Below are 24,792 nucleotides of genomic sequence, written 5' to 3' on the forward strand. Positions count from 1 at the left end.
ATTTTTATTTTATGTAAAAATTTAAGTATAAATTATTTGAAATTGAGTACTAATTTTAAAATTTTGAGTATAAAGTTCTGGTGGCTCTTGAGTGAGGGTTATGTAAGCTTTGTTCCAGGAGGCATCGATTGAGAAGTGTCCATCTTCACATATCGTGCATAACTTCTCAACGCCTCTGAGGGCTAAACATCATGAAAGTAACCCACCATGAGTGTAGAGTCCCTTACAGGCATTTTATCGAATAGCTCCACTGCTTCACGCAAAAGTCCAAATTTCATAAAACCATTAATCATAATGTTGCCTAAAAGACATTTGGAGAGGAAATGCCTTTATACACTCGGAGTGCATCGTCGATGGAGCCGCAATGAATGTAGGTGTTGAGAGGAAAAGAGAGGCCTCGAGGCCCGCAGAGATGAGGCGGGCGTGGAGCATCCGGCCATGAGAGATGGAGCCGAAGGCAACTCATGCTGTCATTGTGTCGGAGAGCTCCTGAGTGAGAGTCATGCAAGCTTTGTTCCAAGAGGTACCGGTCGAGGAGTGCCCATCTTCACAAGTTGTGTATTGATCCTCAACCCCTCTGAGGGCTGAACATCACGGAAGTAATCCACGATGAGTGTATTCTAGGAAGTAGAGTCCCTGATCGACATTTTATCAAACAACTCCACTGCTTCACGCAAATACTCAAATTTTGTAAAACTATTGATCATGATGTTGCTAGAAAATACATTAGGAGAGGAAATATTGTTGTACACTCAGAGCGTGTCATCAATGGAGATGCAGTAAATGTAGATGTTGAGAAGATGATTCTGGAGGAGAAAGAGGTCTCGAGGACTGCAGAGATGAGGCGAGCGTTGAGCAGTTGTTGAGCAGTCGACCATGAGATATGGAGCTGGAGGTGACGCATGCTGTTATTGCGTCGGAGAGCTCATGAGTGAGGGTCATGTAAACTTTGTTCCAAGAGGTACCGAGTGAGGTGTAGGCCTTGGTTTGAGGGAGAAGAGTGGAAGGCAAAGAATAAGAAGAAAAGTAAACGAGGATGTCATCGAGCGAAGCCATGGGAGCTTTATCCCATCAAGAGTTTCAGATCTGCAAGATCAATAAGCTGGGAGTTTTTCCCATCAACGCCTTCCATCCCAATCTCGCATCATCCACCGTCGACGAGGATTTCGTAGAGCCCCATCATCTATGACTTTCGCCTTCTCCTTAGACCTACAGTTCGTTAATCGACCGCACTTCACCTTTCTCTCCAACCCTCCGTCGCTGTCCCTCCTCCCTCTCCGCCATCGTCGATACCTCTTTGGGTTGGACAACGGTCACACCTCTTTGGATTATCTCCATGGATCCTTTTATGTCAGAGCTGAACCCTCGCCGCATCTTCTTGACTTCGAGGTCACCAAGGAGCTCTCCCGTGAACTGTTTCGTCGAGTGAAGGGCCTCTTCTACACCATCGCTGATGCGGCCGTCTACTCTTCTGATGTCGTCGAGAAAATCTCGAAGTAGAGTGGTTGTGTCGTGAAAGAAATAGAGGAGAAGGAAATGAGAGAAAGGAAAGTTAATTAATAAGGGCAAATAGGTAAATTGATGTATTGGGGAGTTGAAACTAAAACTTAGGGAGACTAGGGAGTGCATGCAAAGAAATTCTTACCTGGGGACTGAACACAAAGCTCTCATCATTAGTATAGGCATACCTATTGCATAACATAGTTAGGGTGCATATTAGGGAAAGTTCTTGCATTTGTATTCTTTCTGGCATTTACATATAGGGCATTCTCTACATGCATGCATACTACATACGTACATTGTGGAAAAAAATCTTTTAGGTGCATGGATCCACCCCTCTAGATCCATCTAGTCCGCAGCAAATGGCTTGCGGTAAAGACGTCCCAAATCCGTTGATGGCTGAGGCTTTGCCAAAAAGCCTATGAGGGTGAATAGGTCCACCGATAAAGGCTTATTTAGTCCGTAGAAACGGTTACAATAAAGACACGTCAAATCCATTGATAGCTGGTCACTTGCTAAAAGTGTGCACCTTATTGGACTTGGGCTCTATGGTGAGGGGCAAGCTCTATTGGTGATTGGTTGACATAGAGAGCTGACATTTGATGGCAGAGATTGACGAGCGACTGATGGAGGAGATTGTGACGCACGAGTAGTGTAGTGCTGTGCGTCACTTGCGGATGGCGGCAATTCCTGTGATGACCTCATATGCGGGTATTGCACATGATGATGGCGGCGCGTGGAGTGGTGGCTTCATGTCGATGGCAGTTTTTGGAGTGGTGGCTTCATGACTGGATGTCCCACCTCCTGGAGGTAGCGGTTAGTGTGGATGCTGGCTGGAGGTTCGTGCCGGATGATGAGGACAGTGCGGCCAGTTGGAGAGCCACCCTCACTCTGCAGGGGGGTGACATGGCTGGCTGGCGGCTGGATGCGAAGAGCTGGCAGGAGATTTTGCTGGATGACGACGAGAGTAGTGCTGATAGCAGGCGAGCTACCCTCACCCTTCCGGGGGGGACATGGCTACCTGTATAGGTCATAAGATGGTGATTAGTCATTTGTACACATGATTAGAGAGTGTAGCAGATGTGTCTGGTATTCATTAGAGCGCATGTACAGAATACCTATGGCGATGGTTCATATTTACAGTTCGTCAAACATGATATGAGTTGATGTCATCGGACTTTCCCCTATAATTGTGCATTTCCTTCGATGATATATATTTTTACCTTTCATAAAAAAAGTAAGGATCCATTGTCTTGTTTTGAATCGATTAATTCTGAAACGGACCTAAACTCTAATTATTTTCTTCCGTAACAATTCCAGTAACAGTACGTTCCGATTAATACGCGATATATTATTTATTAAAAATTAGTTAGATTTTCGAAATATTTTCCGCATATTTCTCAACAACCTTTTAACGTCTTCTATAAATACAACCTCTGTACCCTTCCGATACTCCTATACGAACTCCGTACCAAGCAGAAATATTCGACAAAAATCTCGATGGAGGCAGAGGGAAGAGTACACAGTGCGCAAGAACCGCGGACGTCGCCGGCGGAAGGAGGCGGGGAAGGAACGCAGCCGCGGAAAACTAGGAAGAGAAGATCGTGGACGGCGGAGGAAGACGCTGCGCTGCTGGCGTACGTCCGGGTTCACGGCGCGAGAAATTGGGATCAGGTGCCGAGGATCACCGGACTGGTGCGAAGCGGCCAGAGCTGCCGCTTTCATTGGCTTAACAGCCTCCTCCCCGGCCTCAAGGACGGCGTCGCCTTCTCCCGCGACGAGGAGCTCCACCTCTGCCGCCTCCATGCGGCGCTCGGCAACAAGTGGTCTCGCATCGCCGCCGAAGTACGTCGAACGATATCCTCGATATTAATTTCCATCGATCGATCGATCGATATGGTTTTTTGTTCTCCCTCTTTTAATTATTGATTTTGTTGTTATGGCGCAGATGGAAGGCAGATCGGAGTACGAAGTCATGACCTACTGGTTTTCCTACGTCCGTCGACGCCAACAGGCCGGCCTCAACGTCTATCCTCCGGAGGTGCAAGCCGCCGCCGGACAATCTGTCCTCCACCAACCACAACGCAAAAGGCACGAGACTCAGACTTCTTCGTTGCTACAACAGCTTCCGCCGCCGCCGCCGTATCTGCCTCCCGTCGGCTATCTCAATTATCCCGTCGTCCCCACTTATCTGCCGCAACAACTCGGTGTCGTTTATCCTGTGACGATGGCAATCGCTCCTCCTCCTACTCCTCCTCTCCCAGTCATGGCTGAGGCATTGTCCACCAGCCAATTCTCGGCGTCACTCCTGCCACAGTCGAATCAGATTATTGTTGAACAGGGGATGCAGCCCCAGCCGCCGGCGCTACCAATGGAAAACGCAACGGAATTTAACGAGAATGAACAGCGCTTGGCGTCGCTCCTGGGGAGGCAGACACAGCCGCCTGCGCTACCGTTGGGAGAACAAACTGTATTCAACGAGGAAAACCAGCTCTTAGCGTCGCTCTCGCCGCAGTCGAATCAGAATGTCGAACAGGAGATGCAGCCCCAGCCGCCGATCGCGACGCTGCCAATGGAAAACGCAATGGAATTTAACGAGGAAGGCCAACCCTTGGCGTCGCTCCCGCCATTGCCCAATCAGAATGTTGAACAGGGCTGGCAATTACCACAGCCGCCGGCGCTACCAATGGAATTTAACGAGGAAGGCCAACCCTTGACGTCGCTCTTACCATTGTCCAATCAGAATGTTGAACAAGGCTGGCAATTACCACAGCCGCCGGCGCTACCAATGAAATTTAACGAGGAAGGCCAACCCTTGGCGTCGCTCCCGCCATTGATTAATGTTGAACAGGAGAGGCGGCTACAGTCGCCGGCGCTACCGTTAGAAAACGAGACGGAAGTAAACAAGGACGGCCAGCCCTTGATGTCGCTCCTACCACTGTCGGATCAGACTTTTGAACAGGGAATGCAGCCACAGTCGTCTGGATCCGCAACCGAATTTTACTACTACGACGAATTTTTTGGCCCGTATACTGTGTTGAAGAGTTGAGTGGATGCTGCTTGGCCGCCGCCAATGTTTTAAATAGATTTTTTGCATGTTGATGCATGGTTGATAGATTCTTTTCAGATTTCTGGTACCAAATCTGACTCTAGCTAGTAAAGAACAAACTACGTACCAAGCTTTATTCAATATTTTGTGCTTGAAACAAGAGAAGATTAACATGCATGTATGATTAGAATTGAGTATTTTCAACGCATTTCCAGTATTCATCATCTTTATCTTTTTTTTGAAGTAAAACTTTTCCCTCGAATAAGTGATCCTTAAATGCAAAAGAAGAGGAAAATGTCGAAGAACATTTGCAGTATTTAATTTCCTAAACATACAGTTAGTTCAGTAATCTCAGATATCATATATACTTGGACGATGAAGACGGCGTTGTCACTCCCGTCAAGAACGAATCTTGTGCTGCAGCATTGACACCCACTACAAAAATACACTGAATTTGCGACGAAATTTTGGGACGAATTATATTCGTCGCAAATTAGCAACGAATTTTGGGACGAACAATATTTTCGTCGCCAATTTGCAACAAAATTAGCAACGAAAACAATATTTGTTGCCATTTTAGCAACTAAAGAAATTCGTCGCTAATTTCGTCGCCAAAATTAATTCGTCGCAAAATTCGTCGCTAATTTTGCGACAAATATATTATTCGTTGCAAAATAGCGACGAATAATGAATTTGTTGCAAAAAAAAATAGGATCACGAATTAATGCTGGAATTTGGCGACGAAACAAAAGTTCGTCGCCAATTTGGCGACGAATACGCTTATTCGTCGCCAAATTGGCGACGAATAGTGTTTTCGTCGCCAAATTCGGCGACGAATATCAATTTCGTCGCCGAATTGGCGACGAAAGAGTGTATTCGTCGCCAAATTGGCGACGAAATTGATATTCGTCGCCAATTTGGCGACGAACAATGTTTTCGTCGCCGAATTGGCGACGAAACCGTGAATTCGTCGCCAAATTGGCGACGAATTTTGCGACGAAATAATTTTCGTCGCAAAAAACTTAATAACCCTAAATCGCGATCTGCCCCTTTTCCTTTACGCGCGCCGACTTCTTCTTTCTTCGCCGATCTCCTTCGCCGACTTCGCCGCCGATCTCGCCTATCTCGCCGAATCTCGTCGGATCTCTCCTCTTGAACTCGCCGGAAACCCCTGGTAAGCTTCCTCCTCCTTTCTTTTCCTCTTTTTTTTGTTTTTCGGCGTCGCGGGGAGGTGTTGGGCTATCGGCGCCGCCGCCGGAGCGCGTGCGGCCGCAGCCGGGCCCTGACCGGGCGCTGGAGGGTTCTGGCGGCCGCGTCTGGCCGTGGCTGGCCGTGGCTGGCCGCTGGCTGGCCGTGGCTGGCCGTGGCTGGCCGCGGCTGGCCGTGGCTGGCCGCGGCTGGCCGTGGCTGGCCGCGGGACACCGCCGGTGGGCTGGCGGCTGCTAGCGGGCGCTGCCGGTGCGCTGGCGGCCGCTGCCGGCCCCTGGCTGGCCCTGATCGGGCTCGGGTCGCCGGAGGGAGAGGTGCGGGAGAGGTGGCTGGCTGCGGGAGGCGCCGGTCGAGGCAGGGAGCTGGTGGCCAGGGCGTGGAAGTACTGGCCGGCCGCAGGGAGCACTGGCGTGCGCGGGAAGGCGCTGGTCGGCGCGGGAAAGCTGCTGACTGGCATAGGGAGGTGCTGGCCGGGTGCGGGTAGGCGCTGGTCGGCACGGGGAGGTGCTGGCCGGCGCGGGCAGGCACCGGTCGGCGCGGGGAGGTGCTGGCGGGGTCTGCCCGGTGATTGCCTTGGTGTAGGATACATGATGTTGTTTTAGTTTAGTGTGTTGTATAAATATTGCATAATTTGTAAGATACATGATGTGAATGTAGTGTTTAATAATTTTTGAATAATGTTTTTGCAGGTTTACACGTTTCGTGAAATCCATCATACTCCTGCTTGCGTCCTCAAGGACGTAAACATGTTTTCGTACACCATGTTTCTGATCTGTCAGTAAGCATCAGATCTAGAACCACATGACAAGCAGAAGAACAGTGCCGAAGGTAATTGAATATAATCACTAAAGTTGTGTTACATGGAAGACGCCATGTTACTGGACCAATAAATAAATCTAAAATTCAAATAATAAAAAAGTACCCTTGGTACAATGTGAAATTTCTGCGTTAAAAAAAAGACTGAACAGTGCAGAGAACATGACAAACAGTAATACTTAACTTCTAGATCAATGCTTCCTTATTTTCTTTGTCAATTTGATCTTATATATGTGTTATGAAGTCATTAATTAGTTACTGGTTCAAAGTTCCAGCAAGAAGAACAAATGCTTTATGTGGTTCCACACAGTGATCACATGCTGAAGCATGTGGTTCTCTGTTTTTTATTTTATTTTATTTTATTTTTATTTGACAGGATTAAATGAATCTTTGATCCTAAAACGACTAATCCATTAAAATAATTGTACATCAACGATCTTAAAAATAATTTATCTTCAGCAACTTGGAATCCAGCATTTCTAAGATCATTGTGCATCGACTTTATTTATCTTCTCCTCTTGCCTTTCTCACTGATTAACTTATTGTTCCTTTTTTCACATTCGATAAAAGAAAGTTACTTATTTGTTATTAAAACTTTTAATCCACGCACTTAATCTTTAATATTTATTTTCCCAAATGACACACCCATACGTAAGATAAGTTGTAGATATATATATATTTTTTAAAGTAAAATTTTGATGTGTGGTTTGGAATTTTTAAAATTTTATTTAATTTGTAAAATCCTAAAAAATACTCCAACAAAAGAGTAAACTACAGCGACACATAAAACACGCACCTACTCCACCCAAAAAGTTCGAACTCTTTCTCACTCAGCGACACTGCTGACGGAAGTAATGGAGATGCTTGCGAAAGCAATGCAGTAAAGAGTTCCCACGGTTACTGTTTCCGTCGAAGACCAGCAAGCGACCGAGCGAGAGGAGTGGCGGAAGCGGAGGAGGGGTGGTCGTTGCCGATTAGAGTAATGCCGCTCGTCCGGCTCCAGGTGAGGAATGAGTACCGGCTAGGAGACGCGCGGCTCTACGAAGAGCCTTCCAAGAAGGACGACCCCAAGGCCACCTTGGATGGCACCGCCGTAGCCGGCCTCGTCGGATTGCTGCGGCAGTTGGGCGACCTCGCGGAGTAATTTTTTTTCAACCCTATTTTCACTCCTTACTTATTAATGTTCTTGTTTTACTTTTCACTGTTTTCATTGGAGTAGTTTTGGATATGAACTTCAAAACTTATGCGTGAGTGTTATCGATTTAACTTCCAGATCCCTTTTTGGTGCTCGGTAATGATTGACTTGGACTTCATCTTACTTGTTTAGTGGAAGTTATTGGTAATTACCATCTAATTTACTTTTGAAGATGTAAGCGTTTGATTCTTCATGATGGCCATTGATGATGATTTCAAGTCATATGGTTCCTAGTGAGTGAATGCTAGAGTCAAGTGTTATGTTGGAGGTGGTGGTTTTTAGTGGAGCAGGGGGTGACCACTGATAGAGTTGCTTAGTAATTGGTGGGCTCGCATGTCTTCTATTCCTCAATTTGAACATCAACCGCATTTCTTGTGCTAAAAAACACCATGCCATGTGCTATCTAGCTGGAACCAGAATAAAGGAAGAGATTCACATGTAGCTGATTTTGGTTCTAGTCTACAAAGCTGCCAAAAAATAGGAGTAAGATCATGTATCACAAATCTGATAAGGGTCTCTTCTAGCATCATTGCTTTGAAGTTGGATTTATGCTCAATGAAGATGTTATAGACGAACAACTTAACTTCTCGGTTGAAGCATATAATAGTATTTACTTTGCACTTTAAATTCATTTTTCATTTTGTTGCCTTCTAATATTCAATCATAGATACATGGAAGGGGGACTTAATTACTTATGCAAGATACATGATCATGGACTGCCATTGTGATTCTCTACAAAATTGCTTTACAATTTGCGATGATGTTATTGTAAGAGAAAATTTCTCTAAGATGACGATGTAAATTTTAGAATGAGAAATAATTAATCTATGAAAACCAAATGCATACCTTATTTTCATGGCTTAGTTTTCCTCTTCCTCTCTCACCTTAGATGATCTTCTATGTGTTGAGCACACAACTCATATAAGAGAGAAGAGGGGACCTATCTTCTACAGAAGTGAATGTTGGAAGTTATTTCACAATCTATTAGAGATTGTTGCTAGAGTTTACAAGGGGAAGATATGAATTTAAATTATAAAAAACAATTCAGATTTATCTGTTGAGATGACTTAAACTAATAATCTTAAACTGTCAAATTGATCTGGTTATCCAAGCTTGAGTGGGACGTCGATGCCAGTGTGCCAAGTGCTCCCGAGTATGAAGTCCGAGCAACCTGAATGCTTTTTGAGCCCGAGTGGGAAGTTGCTAGCCGAATGCTCCCTAGTAGTCCCAAGTGCCACGAGGTCTGAGCGGCCCGAGCGGGTTGCCGAGTTGGGATGCAGGATGCCCAAGATGGTTGCCAAGTCGCCTAGTACTCCCGAGTGGATGTGTCGCCCGACTACCAAGTCGGTTGATTCAAAAGAGCAATGCCGACTGTTGAGTCTGAATGGGTCACCACTAGCAGAGCAACGAGCCAGGACGAGAGAGATGTCGAGGCCTGTGTTCGCCGCAGTTTCCTTAAAACAAATTCATTCCTCTCCAACTGTTCTTTATGAGGTTACGATAGACGTCTGTTTTATAGGATACAATGACAGACCACAATCACCACCAAGCACGGGTTGGTCGCAGCGAACTGAGTTGGCATTCGAACGTTATCATGGGTAGACTGTTGAGTGAAATACACGCAAAGAGGAAGAAATTAGGGGTTACAAAGGTGGATGGAGTTTCCTTTCTCTTGCGTCTGTCTTCTTTTATACTCAAGGTCATAACCTCCTTATAAAAGAGCTGCATACCTTCATTGCAGTAACGACCATTTATCGCTTTTACTCGTCCGGGTTGAAATGCTAGCCGTCAACCATCAATGGTTAGCCGTTTTATTCAGATGGTTAAGGATTCTCCATTAATCACATATTAATGCATCCGTTACACTTGAGCAGCAAGCAAAAAGAGAATTTGGGTGGCAAAACGTTGGTTGATTTGCTTGGGTAAATTTTGCCACGATTGGTCGACATTCGACGCACGTAAGTTGTGCTCGCATACAAGTCAACTTGGTTCAGTGTAATCCGGACCCTAAATTTATACCCCATATAGGTCCACGCATGAAAGAGGGTCTCTCCCCATGCATATATTCACAACTTCAATGCTTGTGATACATTATAAACCAATCATAATACTATGAAACTCCCAATGTGGAACGAAAGTCTCATTTACAAATAGTCTCTTTCCTTTCTACCTCTCTTGTTTTCATTCAAATTGTCAATAATTCTCCACATGAATGAAAATGGGATATGTGATGACATTTAACAGTTGAGTCCAGTATAGGATAGGTAGGTTTTACCCTTTGAACCTTTCCTTGTGAAGACATGTCTACTTACTAGCTGATCAGTAGACATGATGTCCTTAAACTGTTCTGCTATCTGTGTAAGCATTAACATACCTCACCTAGGACTTTCCCTGATACAACTCAGTTCTCATGGATGTGTTCGTTCTTAGCCATGAACACGACTGATTCTGTGAGAAATTCTAAGAATTGTGTCTTCCAATTCTCTTTGAAGTGACCTCATTTCTTTCTCACATAGGTGATCTTTTAGGAGTAGTCTATTTTATTCTACTCGACCATTAAAAGTCATATGCTTAACCTTCATCCTTTTAGTTGTCCATTGGGCAGTTCTTCTACAATGATCTACTTAGTCGGTACAGTTAGGTTGCCCCTTTAAACCTATTTCTTGGGATCTCCAGTCTGGATAGGTTAGATTTCCTTATCCGTTTGAATCTATTTCTTGGGATCTCCAGTTTGGATAGGTTGAATTTTTTTTGCATTAATATTTTCCATCGGCATCAAGTCCATCCCTTGCGATGAGCTTGTAATCAACTCTCTATTCAACCCTTTGGTTAGCAAATCCGCTAGATTATCCTTTGAGTGATAACTCCTATTAAGAGCAGTTGTCTAATGATATTATATCTATAACATATATGTCTAGACTTACCATTATATAGATAACTTTGTGCCCGGCCAATTACCAATTGATTATCGCAATGTAAATTGTCGACACAAGTTTCGATTATCTAGGAACATCTTCAAAGAATTATCGTAATCATTCAGCTTTTTTATTATATTTGTCAAGAGCTACAAACTCAGATTCTATCGTGTATCTGATTATTACGGTTTTCTTAGAAGATTTCCACGAAATGGTTACACCTCCTATAGTGAATATATATCCACTCATAGACTTAGAGTCTTTTATGTTGGATATCTAATTCGCATCGTTGTATTCTTCAATCACAGCAGGATATCTCGTATAGTGCAGTCCATAAACACGAGTATACTTTAAGTACCTTAGTACTCTTGTTATCCCTTTCTAGTGTTCAACACCGGGATTACTCGTGTATTTACTCAGTTTACTTGCTGGGTAGACTAAGTCTGATCATGTACAACTCATCAAATACATTAGACATCCAATTACTTTAGAGTACTCTATCTGAGAGATATTTTCTCCGTCATTTTTTGATAGATGTTGACTCGTATCTATCGGAGTTTGTGCCAATGCAGTATCACCCTTGATAAATTTTTTAAGAATCTTGCCCACGTAATGAGATTGACTTAGAATAAGTTCTTATAATGTTATAAGAATTTTAATTTCTAAAAGCACATCAACTACACCCATGTCTTTTATGTTAATTTTGAGTTCAAAATAACTTTAATGGATTTGATTATTATATCATTATTCCCAATGATAAGTATGTTATCTACATAAAGACATAAAACTTTTATATAGACACATTTGTCACATTCATTGATCTTGAATCCGCTTTCTTTTAAAGACATTATTAAATTTCTCATGTCACTGCATTGGATCTTGTTTTAAGCCGTATAAGGACTTTACCAATTTTCAAATCTTGTTTTCCTGTTTTAGTATAGAAAATCTTTCAGGTTGCTCTATGTAGATTTTTTTTTCTAAATCCCCATTTAGAAAAGTAGTCTTTACATCTATTTGATGTATTTTCAAATTTCATAGAGCAGCGATAGCCAACAACACTCTGATGGAAGTTATTCTCGATACTAAAGAATGCATATCAAAGTAATTAAGGTCTTCACATTGTCAATAACCTTTAATTACCAATCTAGCCTTGTACTTATCAAACATGTCATCGGATTCTTATTTTCTTCTGGAAAATCCACTTGCAACCTAGTGGTTTACTTCCCTGAGGAAGACCCATAAGTTTCAAAATATGATTTTGCAAGATAGAGTCAATTTCATATGTAATTGTCTCTTTCCAATAAGGTCCATCAGGGGGTTCACTTTCTAATATGAAAGTGATAAAATCCGTTCTAAAATTTTTTTTCATCTGAGCTCTTTTACTTCATCTGAGCTCAACCTCAACTGGTACTTCTTCTTCTTCTTCTTGTGTTTCATATGTCCATTTTGAGGAACTTGTTTTCTCTCGAGTCTTATACAGAAACACATATTTGAAGAATGAGACATTTCTCGATTTATTTATCGAATTCTTGTGTATCTCCTGTATTTAAGTATCATATACAAAATATCAGTAAACATTGATATTATGTGTCTATCCAATAAAATATGCAATCAATAGTTTTTGATCATATCTTAATCCTTTTCGGATCAGGCATTAAAATTTTTGTCAACCACCCTCACATTCGTAAATATTTATACGATGGTTGTCTTCTATTTTACAACTTATAAGGGCTCTTTTTTATTTTCTTTCAGAGCACCTTGTTTAAAAAGTAAATAGTTGTTAATATAGATTCTCCCAACATGTACTCTGGTAGTCCAATGTTTTAATAGTAGAGCATTCATCATCTCTTTTAGAGTGCAATTCTTTCGCTCAGTAACTCCATTTTATCGAGGAGTATAGAGAGTTGTTGTTTCATGTCTGATCCCATGTTCAACACAACTTAGCAAACAGTGATATATATTCATCGCCTCGGTCACTTCTCACCACCTTAATCTTTTTATTAAGTTGGTTTTAACCTCATCCTTATAGTGAATAAATTTCTCTATAGCTTCAGCTTCATTCTGATACACATAATAATATTTTGTATTATCATCTATAAAAATGATGAAGTACTTATTCTTACCGCATGTCATTACCCTTTTTAGGCTGCATATGTCAGTAGGAATTAGGCTGAGTGATTCATTACTTCTTTCAACGTGTTGAAAGGATGACCTGGTCATTTTCGCTTCTCACACTTGTGTTTCGAGTCAAGGTGGAAGGTAGGTATACTTTGCTTTTTAATCAATCTATGCAATACATCATAATTAACATATTCTAGTCTACCATGCCACAAATTAGAAGACTCAAGCATATAAATGGAAGAGCTTTCATTTTTATTAACCTTAGGCCCAATGACCATTACACTAAGCTTGAATAACCCATGGGTTACATAATCCTTCCTACAAATATTTCATTTTTGGACAGAACAACTATGTCTGACTCAAAAATAATGCGAAAGTCATACTTGCTCGGAAGTAATCTGAATATCGGATTCTTTCAAATCTCCGGAACATACAACACATTATTCAAAGTCAGTTCTTTGCCTGAGGTCATCTTCAACACCACTTTCCCTTGGCCCTTGATGTTCGAAGTTGCTGAGTTCCCCATGAACAACTTGGCCCTATCTTTGACTTCTTCAAAGTTGTGGAGCAGTTTTTTATTGTAGCACACATGTCTGGTAGCACCGATATTAATCCACCATTACTACGGGTTTGAGCCTACCAAGTTATGTTTGGAGACCACAACGCAAAAGTTGTCTATGTCTGGCCTCTCATTCAGGTTAACCTTCTACTTCTTCTTTAGCTTTTTGCATTAAGAAGATTTATAGACGACTCAGTCACAGTTGAAGTATTTCCCAGAGAACTTCTTCTTACTTATGCCGCCTCTGGGTCCCACTTTAGAAGATTTGAGATTCTTCCATTTTGAGTTTTGACTGTGATCGACCACGTTGGCTTTCATAGTAGCCTGAGAGAACAATTTCCTTTTTGAACTCTCTTCCTCAATGTGAAGTCTAACAATTAGCTCATTGACATTCATCTCCTTTCATTTGTGCTTTAAGTAGTTCTTGAAGTCCTTCCAATCGGATGACAGCTTCTCAATAATAGGAGCCACCTGAAAGGTTTCGCTTAGCACCATGTCTTCTGAGTGAATTTCATGTAGGATCATTTGAAGCTCCCATACTTGACTGATCACCGTCTTAGAATCAACCATTTTATAGTCTAGGAATCGGCCCACAATGAACTTTTTGGCTCTTGCATCTTCTGTCTTATATTTCTTATCTAGGGACTCCCACAGTTCCTTAGTCGCTCCCATTATGTTATACACAACGTACAACGAGTTAGTAAGACAATTGATGATGTAGTTTCGGTGTAGGAACTTAGAATATTCCATGCCTTCACTGTACTGATGGTCTGGACATTAGTCGCATCCTCAGCTGGCTTGGGAGAATCTTCCATCAAGAGCCGAGTCAGGTTTAACATGATCAAGTAGAAGAGCATCTGTTGTTGTCACCGTTTGAAGTTCAACCTTGTGCACTTCTCTAACTTTTCCTCATGGTTGATTGGAACATTTTCAATTAGGGCGAAGGGGGATGTTGAGCAATCTACTTCTCAACAGTTTCAGTGAGCAATCTACTTCTCAACAGTTTCAGTGATTATCTCAACAGAACATGCTATGTTTTAAGACTCTTGTATGTTATTCTATAATCTATCGGAGATTATTGCTGAAGTTTACAAGGGGAAGATCTGAATTGAAATTATAAAAAACAACTCAGACTTATCTATTGAAATGATTTGAGTTGATAATTTTAAGCTGTCAGACTGATTTGGTTCTCCGAACCGAGCTTGTGGATTGTTCGAACTTGCGTGGGATGTTGATGGCAGTATGTCGAGTGCTCCCGAGTACGAGGTCCGAGCGGCTCGAATGTTTTTTATTATAAATTACTCAATAATACTAGATTGTTAATATATATATTTTATATTCAATAAATATTATACTATTTAGTAGGGTTTCTAACTATATTCAAATTGATTTTTAAGTTGAAGGGAAATTCAAGTTTAGGATCATTGTTGATTGAGAGATTGTTGCGCTCTCTCTTGATCCATAATAATCTCTCAGTTAACAACAATCTTGCTTGCTAGATAGTGAGTGAGAGGAAGATGGGTGAAGCTTCAAGTCTAATGAGTGATGGTAAGCTTGAATCATTGGTCCTTGATCCTGTGGTGAATTTTGGAAGTTGAAAATGTTAGGCAATTTAAGACGGCAATGAGGACTCTCTCCCCTTTTATGTGAATTTCCTAAGAATCAAGTTGGAAGTAAAGGAAAGACTAAAGAGTCAAGTTTTCAAAGCCATCTCAATATAACCAAATTTAACTCAATTTCATCCATTTTTTTTGGTCAAATCTCAATGGGTTCCATTAATTTCTAATGTAAACTAACAAACTTTTAGGTTTTTTTTGTAATTTGTAATTTCTTTTTTAACTTCTCAATCTTTATAAGATGTTGATTTCTTTAAAACAAATTGGATTAGCCATTGTTGATATTGATCTAGCTACTCCTAAATTCTTAGTTAATGTTAGCCTACAACTTTTTTTTTTGTGAGAAAAATCCAATATTAAGGCAAGATTAATTAATAACCTTATATTTTAAAAATAAATAAATATGTATTAATTTAAGTAAAAAATACATGCTAATTTTTTTAAAAAAATTATGGGGTCACAAAATGATCCATATGAAAAATCATTTCAAAATAATTTGGTCATAAATCCCCAACATAATAGAGAATTTATCATCCAAGAATTTAAGTCCTTCCACTAAAATTACAAATGCTAATAATTTCATTGACATGGATTAAAGTTGAATGTGTAGTAGAAAAATAGCATTTTTAATATGATTATAAATGTTATTATTTACTATCGATTCCCATATACTTTCTCCTCAAGAAAATTAAATATACATATTTTTTATAATTCATATGAGAAAATAATTGTATAATCTCTCTAAAATCATATTAGGGATCTACCTGTGTGACTTTTCCATATTCTTATGAAAAGTCAACTTTATGATTTTTCTAGAACCTTATGAGAAATCTTCAAATCTCCTTAAAATCATATGAGAGACATTTCTTTGTGATTTCTATGTAGAAGCATGCAAAGATAAATTTTTATAATTTTACTCATTCAATCCTAACACAGTCACAATTTTCAAATCCTATTTAAAATTATTGAAAATTTTAAAATTGTTGAAGTCGTTTAAAATTGTATAGTTTGTTATATTTCTTGAAAAATATTTGAGGTATTTCCAAAAACTATTTAGTTTTTAGAAAAATTCAATTAAAGTTTTTATTGGGATAAATTATTGATTTATTTTATGAAAAATGAGTCATTAGTCTATAAAAGGATTAGAATACAATTTTAAATTAATAAATTTTCTTTAATTCTCTATGTGAGAAATTTTTTTATGGGTATAATTTTTTTCTCTGTGTCAGTTCTCTTTATCAATTTTATTTTGGATGATTTGAGGGTTTGTATTTTCATTAATTTTTTAATGAAGTGTTAGGGACTAACTTAACTTAAGAAATTTAAGCAGATCAAAGGAGTATAGAATTTTAAATTTTTATCGAAAAATTTAAATTTCAAAAGTAGAATAGGTGTTAAATGGGATGAAAAATAGAAAAGCAGTTGGACAAAATGATATTCTAATAGTGATATGGAAGTACTTAGGGAAGCAGAGGATTGAATGACTTACGAATTTATTTAAATTGAAATTGAAAACGAAGAAAATATCCAATTAGTGGAGACTAAGTACTTTAGTCCCTATATAAAAAGAAAGGAGGTGTACAAAATTATATGAATTATAGAGGCCCTAAGCTAATGAGATATATCATGAAACTTAAGAAAAAGTGATAGAAAAAGATAAGGAAGGAGTCCAAGGTAATCGAAAATCAATTTGGATTTATGTCTGAAAGGTCGATGATAGAAGTTATACATCTTATATAACTAATTGAAAAGTATCGATAAAAGAATAAGACTTAACAATGGTATTCGTCAATATAAAAAAAAGCTAATGATAAAGTCTCAGGAGAAATTATGTGAAAAATTCTAGAAAAAAACGGTGTTAGCGTAGTGTATATTAAAATAATTAAGGATATGTACAAGAATGTAATGACAAGAGTGAAGACTCCAGATGGATTGATTGAAGCGTTTCTTATAAAGATAGGTTATTATCAAGGATCAACTCTAAGTCTCTATCTGTTTAGATTAATCATGGATGAACTCACTGGACACATTGAAGACACGCTACCATAGCACATGTTGTTTACATATAATATTATTTTGATAGATGAGACACGTGAATGAGTAAATGCTAAGCTTGAATCTTGATGGAAAATACTAGAAGTAAAATATTTTAGACTTAGTAAAGTAAATATGAAATTTATGGAATTTAAATTTAGTAATAGTAGACGTAGCGAGATAATTATTATGATAGGAGATGGCAAATTGATTATAACTTTTTACGTATCTAGGATTGTTTTTGCAAAAGACAAAGGGGTCGATAGAGATGTTTTATATATGATACAAGTAGAATGATTGAGATGAAGGAGGGTGTCTGATATTCTTTATGATCGTAAGATATCTTTAAAGCTTAAAGGGAAGTTCTACAAAATTACAGTTAAACCTACTATATTATATGAAGCTGAATGTTGGACTATGAAGCAAGCATACAAGTAGAAGATGAGTCATAAAGATGAGGATATTATGGTGGATGTGTGGAGATACAAGAATGCACAGATAAGAAATGAAAACATTAAAGAGAAAGTCGAGGTTGTACCTATTGAGGAAAAATTTTGATAGACGCGTTTAAGATGTATGAACATGTACTTAGACGATCAATACATGTCCTACTTAGACAATGTGAGACTATGACAAATACGTACATTAATTGAGGAAGAAGAAAAATCTTGGTTAGCAATAATAAAACGGGATAAAATTCATTAAGTATAGATGGTGATATAGTAGAGGATTAAACGCAATGACATTAAAGGTTCCATATAGTCGATCCCCCTAGTGGGATTAAGGTTTTGTTCTTGTTGTTGTTGTTGTTGTATGATTTGAGGGTTCCATTTCAGTGTTGCATGAAATCTTTTTTTTCACTTAGATTCCTATTTTTAATAAGAGTTATTTCAATTAATAATTAAATAAAAAATTATTTTAGTCATTTTTACTTATATAGTGGATTAAGGTAAATTCATAAAAACCTATAATTTTCTTGCATTTAAGTTATTTACTTGTAAAAATAAAATTGTAGAAATAGATGAGACGATGCATTGAATTACAATTTTAGAGAAACAAATTATAAAAAATAATAAACATTATCTAAATTTATCAAACACATGATACAGCATGCTAAAGCATACCAACTGTTGGCATGAATAATACTCATTAGCACATAGGCATAGAAGACAAGAAGAAGTTGCCCGTGCCAGCCAATATTGAGTTTCATTCAAGTGTGTCGCTCATAGTGTACAAGAATACAATATTTCAAATCATGAAATGTAGTATATGAGTGATGTTGATGGCTTACTTGTTCCTATGTTTGCTTGCATTTATGTGAATCAGGAATTTCTTTCCCATGCCACTCATTAGATTATATGTTCTGATCCTTACTGTTACCTTGTTACAAATTCATGCTAGTTTTGTCATTTTCTCTAATTCCTCTTAACTTTTTTATAACATTAGTTTTGATGAACTTTTCTCTTTTATTTTTGGCTAATAATATGTTTTCTCTTTACATTCAAAATTTTTGTATTCTATTCTGAGATGAAATTGGAAATATTGTAGATTTGCTACAGATGTCTTCCATGGATTGCATGAGCAAATAACTACAGTTACTAGCCGGAGGAGGAAAATATTTACAAGAATACAGAACATAGAATTTGCACTTCCATTTATTGAGAAGTCCGTCAAAGGGCAAACCCGCCACATACATTTTGCATATGTTACAGGTATTTCTCTTTGAGATAATGTATAAATTTAGGTGCAAAAGTACTAGTAAATTTTTCACACAATTTATTTTTCTTATACATAAATAGCCATTAGTATATTCTCCAGGCTAAATTGTCAACTTTTAGGTTCCGAATGGCATGCCCATGTTCAACACGAGAAAAACCATCTTGTTCATGACTTGCCATGCTTCATGCTGGAAGCATATGAAGAATGTCGTGAACCACCTCGGTTGTACTTGCTTGACAAGTATGACTTTTTTCTATGGTCGATAATATTTCTCTAGTACTTCCTCTTCAAAATAATCAAAATTTCTTGTGGTTACTCAGATTTGATCATAAGGGTGCTGGAGCTTGTTTGAAGAAGTACTCAGATCCATCTCATTTTAGAAGGGAATGGTGTGCATCAGAACTGGGTAAAACTGAAAATTCACAAAGAGAAAAAAAAGTTCAGAAAGCCAAGGTATTTGTTTATTTCTATTTTGTTGCCCAAAAAAAGTTATTTCAAGTTTTGGGTGTTCATTTCCTGTGAAAACTACAATCTCAAGGGTTTGCATGGTCATTTACAAACATGAGCTTAGCTCATTCATGTCCAAGGTTATTTGTCAAGAAGTTTATTTTTCTTCTTCTCAAGCTCTTACTAGCTTAAACCATGCTCAAAAGCTCATGTCTCATCTACAAATACATGCTTAAAGACAATAAAAGAAATTAAAAATTAATATAATAAAGAACATTAGCTCATTTAGGAGCTTATAAAATGCAATAAACGAGTGGCAAAACTAAGATTTTTTTCCTAAATAGGACACCAGACAAATATACTAGTTTTTCTTTAATAGAGCATATATAGTTCAGCACATCATATAAAATAATATATATATATATATAGTCAATACAGTTTAAAAGCAAAATAAAAAATAATTTAAAATTCATCAATAAAAAATATTGCCCATCATATATAGTTCAAATGTGAAGACACTTAAAATATAAATAAAAAAATTAAAATTCATCAAATATAAAATATTACAATATTGCAATTTATGAGCAGTGGGAGTAATATAATCATTATAATATTGCAATTTATTCCAAACAAAAATTAATATTATTTTCTAATATTACATGTTGGGAGAAGCTATGTTAACGATTATTATCTTTTAAATAAGGTGCCCCAAAAGAGATAAGAGCCTTTATGAGTTGTGAAATGGAAGACAATCATCCTGCAAATACTTACGAATGTGGGAATGTCTTGTAAAAGTTTTGGTGCCTAATCTGAAAAAGATTAAGATAGGATCAAAAATTATTGATTGCATATTTATTGGATATGTACATAATAACAGTGCTTACCGGTTCCTTATGTATGAATCTCAAATACTGGAGATACACAAGAACTCGATTATTGAATCGAAAAATATCGCGTTCTTCGAATATGTATTTCCGTATAAGGTCCGAGAGGAAGCAAGTTCCTCAAAACGGACATATAAAATACAAGAAGATGATGATGAACCAATTGAGGTTGAGCTCAGACGAAGTAAAAGAACTCAAGTGGAAAAATCCTATGGAATATATTTTATCACTTTCATGTTGGAAAGTGATTTCCAAAGTTACTCAGAAGTAGTAATCTCTTCTAAGAGACCTCAATAGAAAGAGACAACTGTATCTGAGTTTGACTCTATCTTGCAAAATCACACTTGAGAACTTATGGATCTTTCTCAAGGAAATAGACCACTAGATTGCAAGTGGATTTTTAAGAAGAAAATGAAAGCAAATGACACGATTGATAAGTACAAAGCTAGATTGATAATTAAAGATTACTGACAACGTGAAAGTCTTGATTGGTAAGAAATTAGATAATACTTTTGATAATAACCTCACCTTAAATAAACTCGCTATGCCTACGTGACTTCTCCATGCTAGCATCACATGTTCTAAGATGTCAAACCAAGGGACCAACCTCCTAAGCTGGGTTGGTATATTGGCATCTATAGGTTGACCCCTGAGTTATCTATTTTGAACTCCCTACTCTGAGCTTTGAGCTCTCCCCTTCGATGTACTCCAAGCTCCTTACTCTGAGCACTCCAAGTTCTTTGACTCAGCCCACACAATTATTTGCCAATGTTTATGTGTTGGCAAGGAAAATTACATACTATACCTTTACATTTTATTCACATAATCTCCACAACTTTCATCTCTACCTTATAATTATAGTACTTATCATGATTTCTTGTAACATTTTCTGTTCAGAGAAAGGGATTACAAATTAGAGATGAAGAATTTCAAAGTGCACTCTACATATCCTGCAGAAATACCAGGTATTTTTTTCTTCTGATTCTTAGGCTAAAATTTTGAATTTCTTTAACATGAAATAGTGGACTAAAACCTTATTTTCCTACCAATGCCAGTCGCAGATCAAGGTTTGCATCTCCTAGCAGTGATGGCTATAGCTCAGCAACTGAAAATGCATCTGTGTGTGAACCAGGCTTAAACTCTGAAATTTCTAGTAGATCTCCATCATTTGGATCCAGGGTCAGAGTAGCAAATTTAGATGTAGATAACTTGGTGGTCCATAGTGATCTAGATGACAATGAAGTTTTGGATTCTGTGGTTCAGTGTTATAGAACTGGCTTAATTACAGGTGTTCCGAATCAAAATTCAGAAGGGAATGAACTAAGTAATAACCACAGACAAGAATCAGTGCATAGAGAAAATGTTAGCAGAGCATATTCAGTCAAATGGGATGACAAAACTGAAATTGTTAAACCTAGAAGTCCAGCACCAAGAGGTATGGTTCTTGGTCATATGATTGAGGCACAATTTCAACATGCAGGGACTGCAACAAAAGAGTGCAACAATAATGAAGCACTCAATCAAGCATCCACCTTGATGGATACTATTAAATTTCAAGGATCGTTACCTAGAGAAAATAACTACAACAAAATGGGGAGTCTCATAGACAGCGTCATTGTTGCTCACAATAAATTGGAGTCTGATGTAGAGAAAGAAGTTAAATGTCAAATGAAACCTGTAGTTAACTACACTTCTCAAGAAATGCAGGACAAAACTACATCAAATCTTTTGTCTAATGCATCATACAGTTCTCTGAGCCATGCTTCCTCCATGCTTCCTCCAGGAAGTTCTGACCATATGCATCTGCGTAGAGGATTTGCCGGGTCTTGTCAAAATCAAGAATATCCAGATAATGTGATGGGTGATGGAAATGGATCCAACACACCAAAGTTAGAAGACTCTCCTCTTGGTAATACATCTTATGCACCTTCTGTAAAACTTTGGTCTAATGGTGGTCTTTTCGGAGTTGAGCCTTCAAAACCTTTAGATCCTGGGGTTTTACATAGATCTAGCACAGATCCAGTACCTGGTTCTACAACTTCCACGTTTAGTTTACCTAAATATGTTCTTAAGTCTTTGAAGAATGAATCAGAAACCATTCTGGATGAAAATTTTTCATTCAGTGGTACTACATCAGGAGTTTCCAGTTCTTCAAAGTGTAATGATGGAATTTATCCTGGTTCAAGTTCTTTGGTTCAGAGAGATTCAAATGTTACTCTGTTTCCAGCTAGGGCGTATAATCCTGTTCAACTAAATGGTTCTTCTAATCCTCTTTCATTTTGCAATGGAAATCAACAACGTGACATTGAATTTAAGCAGAAGTCAAATGATTCAAAACCTCTTCCATCAGGAGCATTTGATATGAATCAAGTCAATGACCCTATTGATACAGAACAAAGTTTCATTGAAACTGTTACGGCCACAACCACTGGTACTGGAAATGGAACTTCATTGGCCAGGTATCGTTCATTTGGCGGAAACACAAAGTATATATCTTCTGGTTCTTCTGAATTTGCTCAGAGGCTTCTTGCACACTCTCTTCAACAGAAATTAACAATTATAAAGCCTGGTAGTCATTCACCTACTGATGATAAAAAGAAATCTGAGGAAATCTCATGTCTAAATAGACATAAAGAAGCTTGTGAAACATTGATAAAGACGTCAAATTCAAGTTACTCCAAACTGGCTTCTCCACCTATCACAGAAATGAATGCATCTTTTCAACATACTAATGGTTCAGGAAACTCCAAAGTGAAACTGAAAGTCTTGGAGAACAGTCGCAATGAAAATAATGAGGACTTTATCATCCCATCATTCCAAATGCTTCGCGGATCAGTTAATCCCTCACCAGATATTGTTTCAGAGTTTGATGATGATACATTTAGTAGATCCTGTTCTTATGCTTCAGAGAATATTGTCAGCCCTCACACAAATTCTAATTCGGAACTGTGGGCAAATGATGATAAAAGTGAATGTGAAGATCATGAATTTTGTGATGACTATCCCAAAAATCCACTGTCCAACATATCCTTTTCTAGCTGTATGAATTTTCAGCCAATTAACCATTTCAACATGGACACAGCAAATGAATTGCGTAATTATGTTGGTAACAGTCATGTGAATGATCCATATGTGCCAGCTTTTGACCTTCCAGATCCAGATTCTTCTACATCCTTGAGAAACCGACAAGGAAGACATGATTCTTGGACATTTAACTTGCCAAGTTTTGAATTGCAGACAATTGGCATGCCACCTCCACCACCTCTTCCCCCAATGAAGTGGAGACTATCACCAACAGCATTGGTAGGAGATGATGAGATTGCTAGAATTGTTCATGAAACCAAACATCTGAAGGGTCCACAAGTTTCTAAAATTTCTTTTCCTTGTCAACAAGACCAAGATGCATCAAGACCATGTCTTTCTGAGCCAAAGGTATAATATTCTGTAAAGGCAACAATCATATCTACAAATTACCATCAGCTCTTCTGTTATATGTAGCAGTTAAGTTTGGAGAAAAATCTCATTGTTCTCTTTATATTATGTTTGCAGCAAGTTCAGGTTAAGTTTGGTGTGCAGAAGGATCCAAGGCATGGAATCAGTACTAAGGAGCTCAACTTAAGGGAGGAGTTGCTTCGTGAAATCAAGAACAAGGTTGATTCCAACCACATTTACAAGATTTTATGTTTTATTTCCAAGAAATTAATTTGCACATACATCCTATAAAATCTTAAATTTGTCGATGCCTTCTTTACTAGTCAAGGATTGTATGATACTGAGCTTGCAAATTATGTAGCATAATTCAACATTTCAAATAAAAAATGATAGTGATACTTTGTTGTTCTGTTACTAATCTGTTCTGAAAATTTAATTCTTATATCAGTTTTGTGACAAATGATAGTTTTGACAATGTGCATTCAATGTTGAATTCATGCTAAGCAACCTATAAAAATGTGCTAAAAGCAATGATTTTGTGATCTTTTGAGACAAATGATAGTTTTGACAATGTGCATTCTTTATTAATGTTGAAGCCATGCTAGAAAACCTATAAACATGGTCCAAAGCCATAGTTTTGCTATCTCACAAATTGCAATGCGACTTCTTATATCTGAAATTCCATATAATTGAAAAGGCAACCTAATTGAAGATCCCGTTTAGGATTTATTGCCTTTAGTATTCTAATTTGTTGATAGATAAATTTGCTCACTATTTGTTCCCATGGATGTTTCCATCTGCAGTCATATAAACTGAGAAGGACTATGTTGTCAAGATCAAATTTTCATCAACAAGATGTGGCAACAAACCAATGCTAAATTGCTAGAGTCTGAAAGAGAAGGCAAGCAATATCACCATTTGATGTCCTATGTTTCTGAAGTTTATTCTCTGCCATTTTCTTTAGTTGCATATTGGTCTATCTCAAGCGATACTATCATATGAAGCAGTTGCTGATTCTGAACAATAATGAAGGTAGCGATGATGGCTGAAGCTTCTGATGTTATTTTAATCTGTTATCACTGTGTATTAGTGTCCTTGCTCTTAGGTCACCGGTAAGCATCCTGAATCAAGTTTAAAATTGTGTATACCAGCAATTCCTCTACTGTAAATATAGTTTCTTAGGTTTTATTCCTTGGGCTTTCCCTCGCATAATAAGATTATTGAGAATTTGAGATCCCATAAGATGCTGGGACTTTGGATATCATTTGTATTCTCATCAGGGCCCACATTGGGCAA

General features: G+C 38.3%; 1 protein-coding gene across 1 annotated transcript; it reads left to right on the forward strand.

Annotated features, from left to right (window-relative positions):
- Window positions 1–7,556: 7,556 nt before the first annotated feature.
- On the forward strand, window positions 7,557–24,374 carry LOC141834355 (SCAR-like protein 2). The gene is made up of 8 exons (XM_074721720.1): window positions 7,557–7,714; window positions 18,563–18,726; window positions 18,853–18,973; window positions 19,054–19,186; window positions 20,962–21,029; window positions 21,120–23,496; window positions 23,614–23,715; window positions 24,300–24,374. The coding sequence occupies exons 1-8, from the start codon at window positions 7,557–7,559 to the stop codon at window positions 24,372–24,374; spliced, it is 3,198 nt and encodes a 1,065-aa protein (XP_074577821.1).
- Window positions 24,375–24,792: the final 418 nt, after the last annotated feature.

This window comes from Curcuma longa, chromosome 9 (assembly GCF_044706935.1).
Source record: "Curcuma longa cultivar G26 ecotype Majalengka, Jawa Barat chromosome 9, ITB_CL_G26_1.1, whole genome shotgun sequence".
NCBI classification, from domain to species: domain Eukaryota; kingdom Viridiplantae; phylum Streptophyta; class Magnoliopsida; order Zingiberales; family Zingiberaceae; genus Curcuma; species Curcuma longa.